The 13117-nt window shown below is 40.9% G+C and overlaps 1 protein-coding gene across 1 annotated transcript in view; it reads left to right on the top strand.

Moving 5' to 3' along the window:
* The window catches only part of LOC101401191 (protein kinase cAMP-dependent X-linked catalytic subunit), a 104090-nt gene extending 91578 nt beyond the window's left edge, over positions 1–12512 (top strand). Inside the window, exons 7-9 of the mRNA XM_004440752.3 lie at positions 2781–2858; positions 5694–5842; positions 8056–12512. Coding sequence (XP_004440809.1) covers positions 2781–2858; positions 5694–5819 — 204 coding nt within the window. The 3' untranslated portion in view covers positions 5820–5842; positions 8056–12512. The remainder of the gene's footprint in view (positions 1–2780; positions 2859–5693; positions 5843–8055) is intronic.
* Positions 12513–13117: the final 605 nt, after the last annotated feature.

Below are 13117 nucleotides of genomic sequence, written 5' to 3'. Positions count from 1 at the left end.
CATTCCAGTGTTGAATGATTCATTTATCACACACAACCAAACAGACGTGGAGAAGGCTGGCTCACGTAACCTGCTCCCAGAGGGCAGCCCTCTACTCTTCTTTGGATACCTTTACCCCTGGGGAGATGAGCTGGTCCACTTAGAGAAGTTGGGATTTGTGGAGAAGGATGCGTAGAAATAGGGCATTGGGTGCCCACAGGGTTTCATCTGAGCCTGTCCATCCTGGGGCATGGTCTGGAATTGTCCTCACCACAGCTCTTCGTGTAAGTGGACAAGTCCGGTTTTAATGTCACAAACATGTAGCAGTGAGCAGTGTTCCTTGCCAGGCCTTCAGGGACAATGCAGATGACCCACATGTAGAATTGGCTGGGAGTAGCTCAGTGACTGCTCTAGGCATCCTGGGTGGGGAAGAACAAGCTTTTCCAATCAAGGGAATCTGGAAAAAACACTCACAAACATACAAGCTAGGACTTAGGGTGTGGGTAGGGCTTCCTGATGTGGACATTGGCTGAAAGAGGCTAAAGAACTGCCTAATTAAAATGAAAATATGTTCCCGAGTAGTAAGCAGTGGGCGGCAGGTACAGCCTACGTGGACATCTGTTCTTTTGCCAAGGCTGACCGTCTCTCCCTTCTGTGCTGTGTCGCCATCCGTGGTCAGGGTGTGTCCCTGCATCCTGGGTGGTGGTTGCAGCTTCCTCTTTGCAAACACCCCCATCATTGGCTTTTGCCGTCAGTTCTCTCACTTCTCTATGAAAAAGGGTCTGTTGTTGGTAGTGGAGAGCCCAAGAGCCCTAAGTTGGCATTCAGCAGCCTCCAGATTCCTCTCCAGCCTGCATTTCTCACCTTACGATTCACTGGATTCATGATCAACTCTCAACACCATCTGTGATGGGTTAACCACCCCCTCCATATGCCTTTTACTAGCACAGCTTGCTGTTTTTCTCCTCTCGGTGCTTGTTCATTTGGAGTCTTTCTCCTTTTTCTTCTGAAGCATACCCATTGTGTTTAACTCTTTCATCCTCATGGACACTGCTCTGTCTTCCATGCTTGGAAAATTTCTACCACTTACTTTCTCTTTCGTTTCCTCTCATATTTGTTGAATCTATCTATCTACCTACCTACCTACCTACCTACCTATCTTCTATCTGCCTACCTATCATCTCTCTATCTATCTATCTACCTATCATCTATCTATCTATATATCTATCATCTTTCTGTCCATCTATCATCTATCTATCCATCTATCTATCAACTGTCTATCTACCTATCCATCTATCATCTATCTATCATCTCTCTGTGTTTTCATCTGTGTATCTATCTATCATCTGTCTATCCATCTATCACCTATCTATCTATCATCTGTCTATCCATTTATCTGTCATCTCTCTATCTATCCATCTATCCATCCATCCATCCATCCATCTATGCATCCTATCTAGACATCTAGATATTTAGATATCATAATACCTTAGTATCCATACTAGAATTTGATCTATTTCATAGTAAACTTCAAGTCTTATTTGCCTTCTCTCAGCATCCCTCAGAGTAATGATCAACAGATATTTGTTGTTCAACTTAGATGTGGATGAAAAATATTTTTTTCCAATAAGAAAAGAAAAAGAGTTGTCAAAATAATAGGATTGGGAAAAAGTAGAAAAAACTGACCTCACTGTTTCTTTCCTCTCATGGATATGGTAACTGATAATTTTCTTTGTCGAGGATAAAAACTTTAAAAACTTTAAAAAATATGAACTGATACACATTATAAAAACTTAATGTTAAATTCTGATGCACTGGGTCCTGTATCACAGAGGTCACACGTTTCTATCTTCTACCTGCCCACATGTAATTGATTTAAAAAACTTGCTACAGAGACTGGCCCAGTGGCGCAGTGGTTAAGTTAGCGTGCTCCGCTTCAGTGGCCCGGGGTACGCAGCTTCAGATCCCAGCGCAGACCTACACACCGCTCATCAAGCCATGTTGTGGCGGCATCGCATATACAAAATAGAGGAAGATGAGTACAGATGTTAGCTCAGGGACCGGTCTTTCTTGGCAAAAAGAGGAGGATTGACAACAGATTTTAGCTGAGGGCCAATCTTCTTCACCAAAAAAAAAAAAAAAAAAAGTTACATGTGCCATAAAAAGGCAGAAGTATGCAGTTGAAGGCCAAAAACTTGGGGGGGTTTTTCAGAGGTCCTGATGGCAGTGATCTCTGCCCACTGGCCATTGGCACCGTACTTGAGATCAAAGTAGACAGACCTTAGTACACATTGTGAATTGGCACGTCATGTTGGGTGGTTGTTAAGATCTCTGAAGTTGGGCTTCCTTAGTTTGAGTCCTAGTCATGTGACCTGTTTGCTGGACAACACTGAGCAAATTACATCATTCAGTGAGCCTCAGTTTCTATGTCTATAAGGTGAGGGTAATAAATATCAAAGGAAATTGTCAAGATGAAAACAAATGACAAACTCAGGAATTACTATGTATCTGTCTGATTCCATGTTTAGGGTCTGAACTGTACTTATACTTTGGTTTCGGGTCCAGAGTAGTATGTGCATGAGCGTAATGACTGGATTTGTTTCTACGATAAAGGAAGGCAACCAAAACACAAACAACCTCATTTACAGTTTTTCCTAATAGCTCACACTCCACGGACAATTACTCAAAACACAGCAAACTTTTGTTTGTTTCTATACTAAAAAATGTAGAGATTCTTCAGAATACTTTCTCTCCTGTCCTGTCAAAATTCTGTGCACTGATGATGCATCTTTCTTTTGAAGAATGGAGCAGACGACGTGAAACGACATCGGTGGTTCCGATCTGTGGACTGGGAGGTTGTCCCCCAAAGGAAACTGAAGGTACAGCACATGCAGATGGGCAACTCTTAGCTAACCCGGCATCCTTGAGCTCTCATTCACTGAGGCAGACTCTGACGCTGTGACTCATTCCTTGGTTTATGGTCGATACATAATTAATTTGTACAATACAGCCAGTCATCTCAAATTGTTAATAAGCCAAAGTCCCTATTCAATGGATATCTTAGTGCTAAAGAGGAACCTACACGTGGGGTAAGACCCCAGCTTTTGCAATCAGACTTTTTGAGACCTGGCTCCATCCCCCAGTAGCTCTGTGACCATGATGAGTCTCACCCGCCCGCTTTCTAATGGGGGACAATATGTGAAATAACACAGGTAGAGTATGTGTCTAGCACTTACACATATTACGCAGTGATGGTGGTACATTAGAGGGAGAATATTCTGTGGCTCCTCTTTCTTTGAACTGAATGTGTTTTTGACAGGAGTCCTCAATAGCTGTGTTCTCACCTGCACACTTTAAAGTTGATGGAGAGACTTTAAAAATGCTGATACCCAGGCTCTAGCCCAGACTATAGGAGTCAGCCCAGACCACCAATGTCAATGCTTTTAACGTTTAAGTATTTCATTGTATTAAATTGACTTATTTAAAAAATTGAGTAGGGAATGTATTCACATTGTTCAAAAACCAAATCCATATTAAAAGTTATGCATTGCCAAGTCTCATTCTCTTTTGCTCTGTCCCCTCCCAGCCACCTATAGGTACCCACTTTTATTAGATTTTTCTGTGTATCCTTCCAGAGTTTCTTTAGGCTGGTATAAACCCATATGGATAGACATATTCTTCTTTTCTCTTCTTTGTTACCCAAAACCTAGAGTCATACATGCAGCATTCCAGTCTTGCCTTTTTCATTTCACAATGTAACCTGGAGATCTTTCCACAAACCTGAATAGCTTTCTCACTCTTTGTAAACTACATGATACTCCTTCATGTGTCTCTACCATAGTTCATTTAACCAGACCTCATCTGATGGACACTTGGTTGTTTCCAATCTTCTGCCACAAAGAATAATCTCATACATTCCATTTGTGTGAACATGAGTTTCCAGAAATGAGATCATTGGGTCAAAATAGATGCGTTTGAAATTTCGGTAATTTTGCAAAATATTCCTCCCTAGAAATGGCATCCTTTTGCAATTGCAGGGGAAATATTTTGAGGATGAAAATTTGAATTTTGAGAATTCAAATTTTGAGAATTTCGAGAGTTTTGTGCCTCTTTCCCCACAGCCTCGAGGGCAGTGAGCTGTACAACTTCTGCGTTTTTGGCAAAGTGATGGTTGAAAAGAGGTGGCTCTGTGTAGTTTCATTGTTGTAACTTTTTCAAAGTTCACCAGGTGATCTCAACATGTAGCCAAGATGGAGATACTGCACTAGAGCCATCGATTGAGCTGGAAATTTCCTGAAGGCCAGAATCTTGCCCATTCTCTTCACTCATAGTTCCTAGTTTATAGATGTAGGTCATTTATTGGATGGAAGCATAAAGAAAGAAGGAAATGACAGCATTAAAGTTACTCTGTGACTATTTAAAATCTTTGTAAATCTTTTATGGAACCAACGTAAGATATGTTCACACGTGGGTTGGACCATTTTGTGACAGAAATTGTCTTGAATGTGTATAAAGCACACACTTCACTACGTCGGCTTCATGGTGTGATATTTCTGGGTCGACTCAGAACTCGACACCCTTTGCCTGAAGTTCTTTTATGTTTCTGAGACTCTGAGACTCAAGGTTCCTCCTGACCTCTCGATGCTGTTTGCACTTTGGTGCACACACTGTAATTGTTGATTAATCCTATCATGCGGTAGTGACAAGCAGGGTTCTCTTTTTTTTAACGTAGGTTATTTCTAACTTAAACTTGACCCATTTCATGTCAACACAGAAGTTAAAATGCTCCCTTTGGAATCCACTTACATGCCAGTTCTCCATCAGGATTCTCCAGCTGCCTCATCTAGGTTCTTGTCCTAGACTTGACTTGAGGATTCTAGCATCACTGAGCCTCAAGTCTCTTATTGTTGAAACACCCAGGGTGTGATCAGTCCTGCAGGGCTGGGGAGAAGCATGGTGTTCACCACACACGTTGAAGGCTCTCAACAAAACCTAGCAGTTTCATAGGATTAGAGAAAACTAGTTGGTATCTGTGTGCATTCCAGAATCTTTGGGTTGGACGTGGCTAGAGCAGTAATCTATCCAGGAGTCAGCACAGTACAACCTAAGGGCCAAATCCGGCCCCTCACTTGTTTTTATAAATAAAGTTTTATTGGCACACGGCTACACCCATTCATTTACGTATTGTCTATGGCTGCTTTCCCACTGCAATGACAGAGTTAAGTAGTCACGCAGAAATACTTACTAACTTGTCCTTTACGGGAAATGTTTGCTGAGCCCTATCAATCCCAGTGGCCTCATTTTATTGACACAGGATTGAGGCTTGGCGTTGGTGATACTAAAACCTAAGTCTGGTTCTCTTTCCATCTTTCTGGAATTTTCCAAAGTCTGGAGCCTGGACCAGCTACATCATAATTGGTCAAACTGGGGCAGGCCTGGGAATCTGCATGTAACAAGCAATCCATGTGGTTCTCAATTTTGGAATTTAAGAGGCAAGTTCTGAGTACCTTCTTCCTCCCGATGGTTGATGCCTCATTTGCAATATCTTAATTCCAAGCTCAATGTTTATAAAGAAAAGACAACTTTGTGTTGTGTTTTTTTTTTAACTCATTTTAATTTTTATGTGAAGTCACAGAGGTAGAGGGATGTACGTACTATCCATGTGTGAACTGTTCCTTTCTAACTGTGCCTTTGTGTTTTGGTCGATCTTGTAGCCCCCCATCGTGCCCAAAGTATGCGGCGAGGGCGATACCTCCAACTTCGAAGCTTATCCTGAGAATGACTGGAACACGGCCCCTCCGGTGTCACCGAAAGATTTGGAAGTCTTCAAAAATTTCTGAGGACAGGAATCCACATCCGGAAGGTATATGCTTATTTTTAGTAATTAAAAACCGGTGAGGTTGGCATGACCCCACGTCAAGGGGATGTTGTGTTGACTGAGTGGTGCTTCCCTCACCGTTCGGACACAACCTGTGGAGCAGAGCACAACACAGTCCTTCCACGTGTCGGCATAATAAACACCCCAGGGTGTGTTACTCAAGGTGTGTGTTACTCAGCATCGTGTCCAGCATCCCAGTCCCCAAACAAATCTACAGGGACAGAACCAGTATGTCTAAATAGAGATCCATGTGCACCTAAACATTGGAGAGAGACAGCTTTTTTGGTGAGAAATCCTGAATTCTTGCATTCTAGAAACCATGAGTTCCAGACCAGCTCCCTCAGAACACTTAACAAGTATTTTCAACAAGTTTTTGGGTCTCCTTTTCTCACTGGAGAACATGTCATATGGAATTTGCTAGGCTTAACTGAGATTTAAAACAATTGACTTTGAGTCTGTTATTTTTTGAACCTTTAAAGGTCTGTGACTCTGACTATAGAGTCTGTGACTCTATGACTTTGAAGGTCTAGTTTTTTTTTTTTTAATATGGGTAGTAAAGGTCTTTCAGTTAACTCTCCAATTCTAACTTGCTTGGTCACAAATATTGCCAATGAGATGTCTCCTTGACATATCTTATTTTTCCCATTTTTATTTCACCGATGGCAATTATGGGTATGGGAAAAATAGTTGTCTCGTCAACACCATTGGCAACGGACACCATTGCTGAGACCTGGGAGGGAGGGACTCACATCGCCCATGAGAAACCTCCAGTCTCTGCTGCCGTTTCTATGGAAATACCGAGATGAACAGTGGAGAAAAGTTAAAATGATAGAGGAAAAAAATAATAGGGCAATAGATGGCCATATTCATGAGAAAGTATCATGTCTTCTTGACGTATTTTAATCTTTCAACACGATGATCGCTTTTATGATGGTGACTGGTTTTCTTAAAATGAAGAGTGTCTTTAGCTGTTCCAGCTTCTTCAATGCTAGTGAATTCCAGTTGCGGGTTTTAAAAATCATAAAATATTCCTGAGTCTGTTCACTTTTTTTTTCCTGGTCTGCTCAGTTGCTTCTATTTTGTCGAATTTGCCCATAACATTTTATGAATTATTTTTGTCCAGCAATCTTTAAGTAATTAAAAGACTTGGTTTGTTTTATAGTGAAGAACCCTTTCTTGATAAGCCAAAAGAAGAGAGCTTTTTTTCTAATATAGAAAGTGCGGAATTTACTTAAAAGAAACAGCTGCCATCCGATGGATTTTTTCTTATCCTCAGTGAATAAATAGTTTTTTTCACAAAAACTGCACCAGCTAGCATATAAGGAGATTCCACAGATAGGAATAACCTTTCTCAGAGCACTGTATTGTCTTGGAAAAGTGTATGTAAATGGGATTTTTGCTGTGGAATCATTTTTAATGTACTTTGGCCAATGGTGGGGGCGCTGTTGGATGTTATTATTGATGAACCCCTGGAAATCAAGAGGTCATTTCATGATCCCATTGCTTTCTATTCATTCAACTGATTGGATTTTGCTCTCATCTTCGAAGAACCAGACACATTAATATTTCAACCTGTCTCAGTGATTTCACTGACAGTAATCGTCACGTGAAGTGGCACAAAGGTCTGGCGTTTTCAGCCAAGAGGGATTAGATATGACGATTCCAAGCAAGAAGATATTTCTTCATGAAGCAAAATCTTCTCCCATAGATGAGAAACGAGTTCGACTTCATTACTGCACTCCAGAGCAGATGGATAACTGTATGACTTAACCGTTGATCTTTGAATGCCCATGTGTGCTTTTCAGCATGTGGAGGAGAATGTTACAACAGCTGGCGGGGAAGACTCACTGTACTTTGCTGTTTAGTCTGCTTCATAATAAAACACTGGGTCTAGCTGTAGGTTCTTCAGTGAAGCACACTGAAACAGGGATCCAGTCTTGCTTTGCAGTTAATCTCCCTTCTTCGCGTGAATGAGGATGGATAATTCTGTGGATGAGGACATCAATAACATTTGAAACCTGCCTTGAAAGTACAGTTCAGTTGTTTTTATTAGTCATCTCCCCCACTTAGAATTCAGCCTTGTGGATCTTTGCGAGAAGAATTTCAAAGGGAAGTTTGCTTTCTGTATGTTATGGTGATTACAAAATATACCCCCTTATTTAAAAACTAACAAAATCCTTTGTCTTATGTCATGCCAGAAACAGGAAGATTTGAGCCTGCCTGGGACAAGGAGCTGCACATAAGGAGACCTGAAGAGACATCTTCATGATGTGATGAGGACATTTCCACATTTATCTACGCCCGGATGTATATAAAGAGATCGGAGAAATTCGTGGACCCTGCATTATTTAAGCAACTGGAAATCGACTACACAGTAGGAAATTATGAAAAATTGTTTGGTTGTAGATTTTATCTGACCTTCTAGTGTGTGTTCCTACTGTGATGTCTTGGTATTTCTCATAGACTTAACTTTATAAGTTTGAACTGAACGTGTTCAGTTATAACCACAGATTGTGTGTGCGTGCGTATGTGGGTGCGTGTGTAAAAAGATGTGACTGGGGCACAGAAATTGTACAGTGATGTAAATGTTCATACTTTGCAGAGCCTACGGTTTTTATTTTTCAAATCTTTTCTCAAGAATCTGTTCTTTTGGGGACAAAATCTAAAAAAGATGATGTGTGGATTTTTTTTATCCTCTTATCTGCATTTTATAGTTACTTGTGAGGAAAATGTCTTGTGGGGGTCCACATCCGATATCTTTAGTGCTTCATATCTGGTCATTTTAGGTCGTGAAACCAGAAGGAAAGGGAAGGAGACGTGGATTTGCATTTTAGTCCAAGATGAGCCAGTGACCATTAAAGTTGTTCAAAGAATGTAATGCATTCAAGAAATTTTGTGTAGCACATTCAAAAATTTTGTACTCGAGAAGGACGTGGCTACCTATTCAAATTCCACTTTAAATCTCTTGAACAAAACGCACCTCCCAAAGCTAACAAATGCTTTTCGATACTGGCTCAGTCGCACGGACCACCTTCATGCAAAGGTTTTCTTTCACCTTTCGTTTTGGGAAAAGTAAGAAGCAGATGCCCTCTAGGATGTAAGCGTTCAGAGTAGTAAAAATTAACCTCACTTGTTTCTGCTCAGTTTCATTTCTCCTTGTAAATGTTCCGTTTGAGTCCATCTAAACACACTCTCGTCTCATCAATCAGATGGGCCTCTGCAGAATTATTGGTGGGTGAGATTTTCTGCTCTTTAGACCTCGTCATGAAGGTACAGTCCTCTGCAGTGTCTTCCCTGTAGAACTGACTTAATGAAAGCCAGATGCAGAGTGGGCCACGAGGGGTGTGTTGCTAAATAGCGGACTTTGCAGAAACAGGGCATGCATAGAGATCCTTAGAGTCTGTACTGCCCAGAATTCACTTCCTTCTCTCTTACGCTTCTCCTTCCTGATTCTAAACCTTGCTGTCCAGTCTAAACGGGCTGCCCATTCTCTCTTGACCCTGACTCAGCTCGAAAAACAGAATTGTGCAAATCTGTTGTGTATGTGGTCATAGGTCCCAACCGTGACCTCCCCATGGAGGTCTGTGCATTTAAGAAGTTGGTTTCTAGAGCCTTCAGTGATACACTCGTACAGACCTCCAATACCTCCTTCTGCACCCTCACTTTTCTCTCATCCTCTTCCCAGAAAGGTCCACCTCCTTGGGCAGCCGGGATGAGGGCAGAGTATGCCCTGGGGGTGTGTTGGTGAGAACCGGTGCAGGGAGAAAGAAAGAAGGCTGGGTACCCCTCAGCCTCTGCAGCTCAGCTTTTCTTGAGTCACCTGACAGGTTCTTTGCCTCCGATGTTGTTTTTCCGTGCCTATCAGATTTGGCCAGATTCTGCTCACAAATCAGAAGGCAAGGGCTGTGTGTACTGAAGGTGAAATGAAGAGAATTGCACACCTAAAAAAGCTTTAAAAGACAGTGAAAATGAAGATGCTAAATATTTCCCCTCCCTTCTCGTAAATGACCTGTTCTTCAGATAGAAATCAACTCAGTAGGGGAGAGTGAGGACAAGATTGTTAAACTACATTCTTCACAATGAGTAACTCCGTGAAAAATTATTTTCAAAGGGCGCTCTGGATAAACGTTCCAACAGAACTGTATTCAGTCTGTACTTTTCAGTTCTGTTTGGATTAAGTGGAGAGCCAAAACTGACTAAAAACTTAGCATGCAATTTCTGAATGATTTCATCATTGAATGTTAGAAGGTTAAGTCGGCAAAGTGGCTTTGTGCACTGAGCTATGGACCCAGAAGGAAAAAACAAGTTTCATGTCCTCTGACTATAAAGTTAAGTTATTATTTTTATTATTATTTTGGAGGCTTCTGCTTAAAAATATAAAAAATAAATGAAACACCTTCTTGAACACAATAAAAAATTATGCATAGACACATTGAGCCATATGTATATTTTTAGGTTTAATTCTTACTGTCCATAATTTAATATGAGATGAAAATAGCATCAAGAAAGCATGACATGCATTGCCTTAATTTTGAACAAATATGCAGGAAAAACAAACGTTTGAATGCATTATTATATTAATGTAATCCTTAAAAACATTGTCATCAGCCATCAGCCATACAAAACAAATTAAAAATTAAAAAGAATTGCAAGAATACCTGTTGGTGTTAAATTCACCTTCGACAGTCATGCCCATTTCAGTATCCACAGTGGCACATGCCACGTGTTAACTGCCTGTTGCTGGGCTGTAAATTAAATGGTGTGACATAATGCAAAGACTGGTTTAGTCAAAATGAGTCCTAAACACACGAAACACTCATACATATAACTGAAAAACAGTTTACTCAGTGGGGGCATTCTGAAATTTTCATGTATCTGATCAAATATAATCAATGTGCAAAGTTTTGAAGAAAATTCATGGAAATAATCACAAAATTCAGATCCAAAAAATCATAGATTTATTTGGTTTTACGCAATTTTGTGAGTTGGCAGTGTTTTCTTAAATAAGAACACTGTTTAAAAAATCTTTAGGAAATACATATTTTGCATAGAAGAAGTATATTGAGGTGGGTCATGTTTTCCTAGGGGAATGTCACAGCCTGCTTTGATATGCCTCCATAGAGCTAAGAAGGAAATAAAATCACCCTGGTCATATAGCACATCATATGTTTGCATTGGCCGACTTCTAGTACCTCCACAATAGAAGTCAAAATCTTGCTCAGTGTAAACGTATCTGTTGCAACAATGGGCAAATCGTGACTTCTGCTGTCGACACGACAGAATGCGCAAGGAGCCCCAGCAACAAGTTAACGAGTGCCCACTTCACGCCATCACGATGCTTTAAAACTCCACTTCCCACCCATGCCCATGGAGCATGTTTATCAGTGTCTAGTACGTGTTGTTTCATGCTGTACATCTATGCTTAATGTCTAACTTGTTACCGATGACTGAATCACCAGTAGCGCTAAACAGTTGAGTGATGTGGAATGCATTTGCCATTGCTATGTTGACCTAAGTTGCCTCTAGATCTTGGACCACTTTAACTGTGAAAATATGGCTCAACGCTGTTAACTACAGACCCCCATGCACCACTCTGTGGGCACCGAGGGTTGCCGACCCAGGTGAGCGCTTCAGGCTACATCAAATTCCATTAAGACATCAAAATCCTCACTCCAGCTACTAGTGCAGCAAAAGAACTTGGTTGGATTTTTTTTTTTTTCCATCCAGTTGGTTTTGCATCCCCAGATTAACGCCATCAGAGAAGCCCTTGATTGCTCCAATTGTAGAGATCTGTAGAGACGCTGGGTTGTTCTTTTCTCGGTGGTCCATCTATCTAGCGTGTATTTTACACGCATTGAGCAAGTTCTGTGTATTGTACCATGTGTCCGTTTCTGATTAATTAGTTCAGCTTGAGTGGATGATGTCCACTTACCAAAAACAAGAAGAAAAGCACATGAACAGTTGTGTTAATAATGTATTTAGGTAGTTTGTTCGGGGTATGTGTGTGCATGCGTGTGTGTCTTAGTGGAGGTGGAGCGCGTGTGGGGTGTTTTCGCCAAGCATAACGTCTTCATGTCAAGTTTGCTTTGCAGATCCTGTGGGCTTGCGTCCGAGGGAACAGTCTTGCTTAATAAAAGAGTAATACTCTGTAACGGTTTCCTATAAATTATTGTGTTTTAAGACATTCTCTTGAGCTTCTGTTTGATCGTCCGTGGTGGACGCCTCTATTATTTAAGTAAAAGTCATTCAGAAGGGATCTGAAGCCGTTGGACACACAGTCTTTCCTTGTCCTCAGGAGACTGTCTTTCAGCTCTGCAGAGCGGTCGTAGCTTCCTTCCTTTTTGCACCATGCAGTGGGCGCCCTGGCCGGGTTGCCCGCGCACTTCTAAGGCCCGTGACTGCTGTCAGAGGCGCAGACACGAGATGGAGTGCCTTTGCAGGTGTGATGCGCCCCTGCGACGGGTCCCTGCGGGGTGATCCCAGCTTCTCACGTGGAAAATGAAAAAAAGCCTGTTTCTAATCCTGTCAATTCCTTGCACAAAGAAAATCACTGTGACTTGTATATATACTCTAGGAAAATTTTACTGCTGTCTAATTTATGTAATAAGACTGTTGATTCCAGGTTTGTTTAATAAAACTTTTTATCTTTTAAGAAGTTTGATTCTGGTCTGCTTCTTCTGTCGCAGGACAAGCTGTAGCTTTTCTGCTTCCATCTAGTCCAACAGTTGGCAGTCTTTTTCTTTTTCTTTTTTTTCAACTTAATTTATTTCTTTATCGAGGTTTAATTGACATATAACTTGATATTAGTTTCATGTATACAACAATGATTCGATATTTGTATACATTGTGAAATGATCACCTAATGTCTAGTTAACATCCATCACCACACATAGTTACAATTTATTTTTCTTGGGATGAGAACTTTTAAATTCTACTCTCTTAGCAACTTCCAAATATATGTTACAGTATTATTGTATCATTTTCTGCAAAAGGCCAGATAGTAAATATGTTCAGCATTACATGACACACAGTGTCTGTTGCACAGAGTGCAAAAGCACTCCTAGACATTATGGAAATGAATGAGTATAGCTGTGCTCCAATAAAGTTTTATTTATAATAACAGGTTGGAAGGCCGGGCTTGGCCCTCAGACCATGCTTTGCCAACTTCTAATCTAGGCCTGAGGGTGACTTTGCAACTTGTTAAAAATGTGCCATCATCATCGTTATCAGTAAATAAAATATTGGATTGCTCATTGTCAT

The sequence above is a fragment of the Ceratotherium simum genome, chromosome Y, assembly GCF_057802395.1.
Source record: "Ceratotherium simum simum isolate JZ-2026a chromosome Y, ASM5780239v1, whole genome shotgun sequence".
Classification (NCBI taxonomy): Eukaryota; Metazoa; Chordata; class Mammalia; order Perissodactyla; family Rhinocerotidae; genus Ceratotherium; species Ceratotherium simum.
This window is presented reverse-complemented; position numbering and strand designations above follow the sequence as displayed.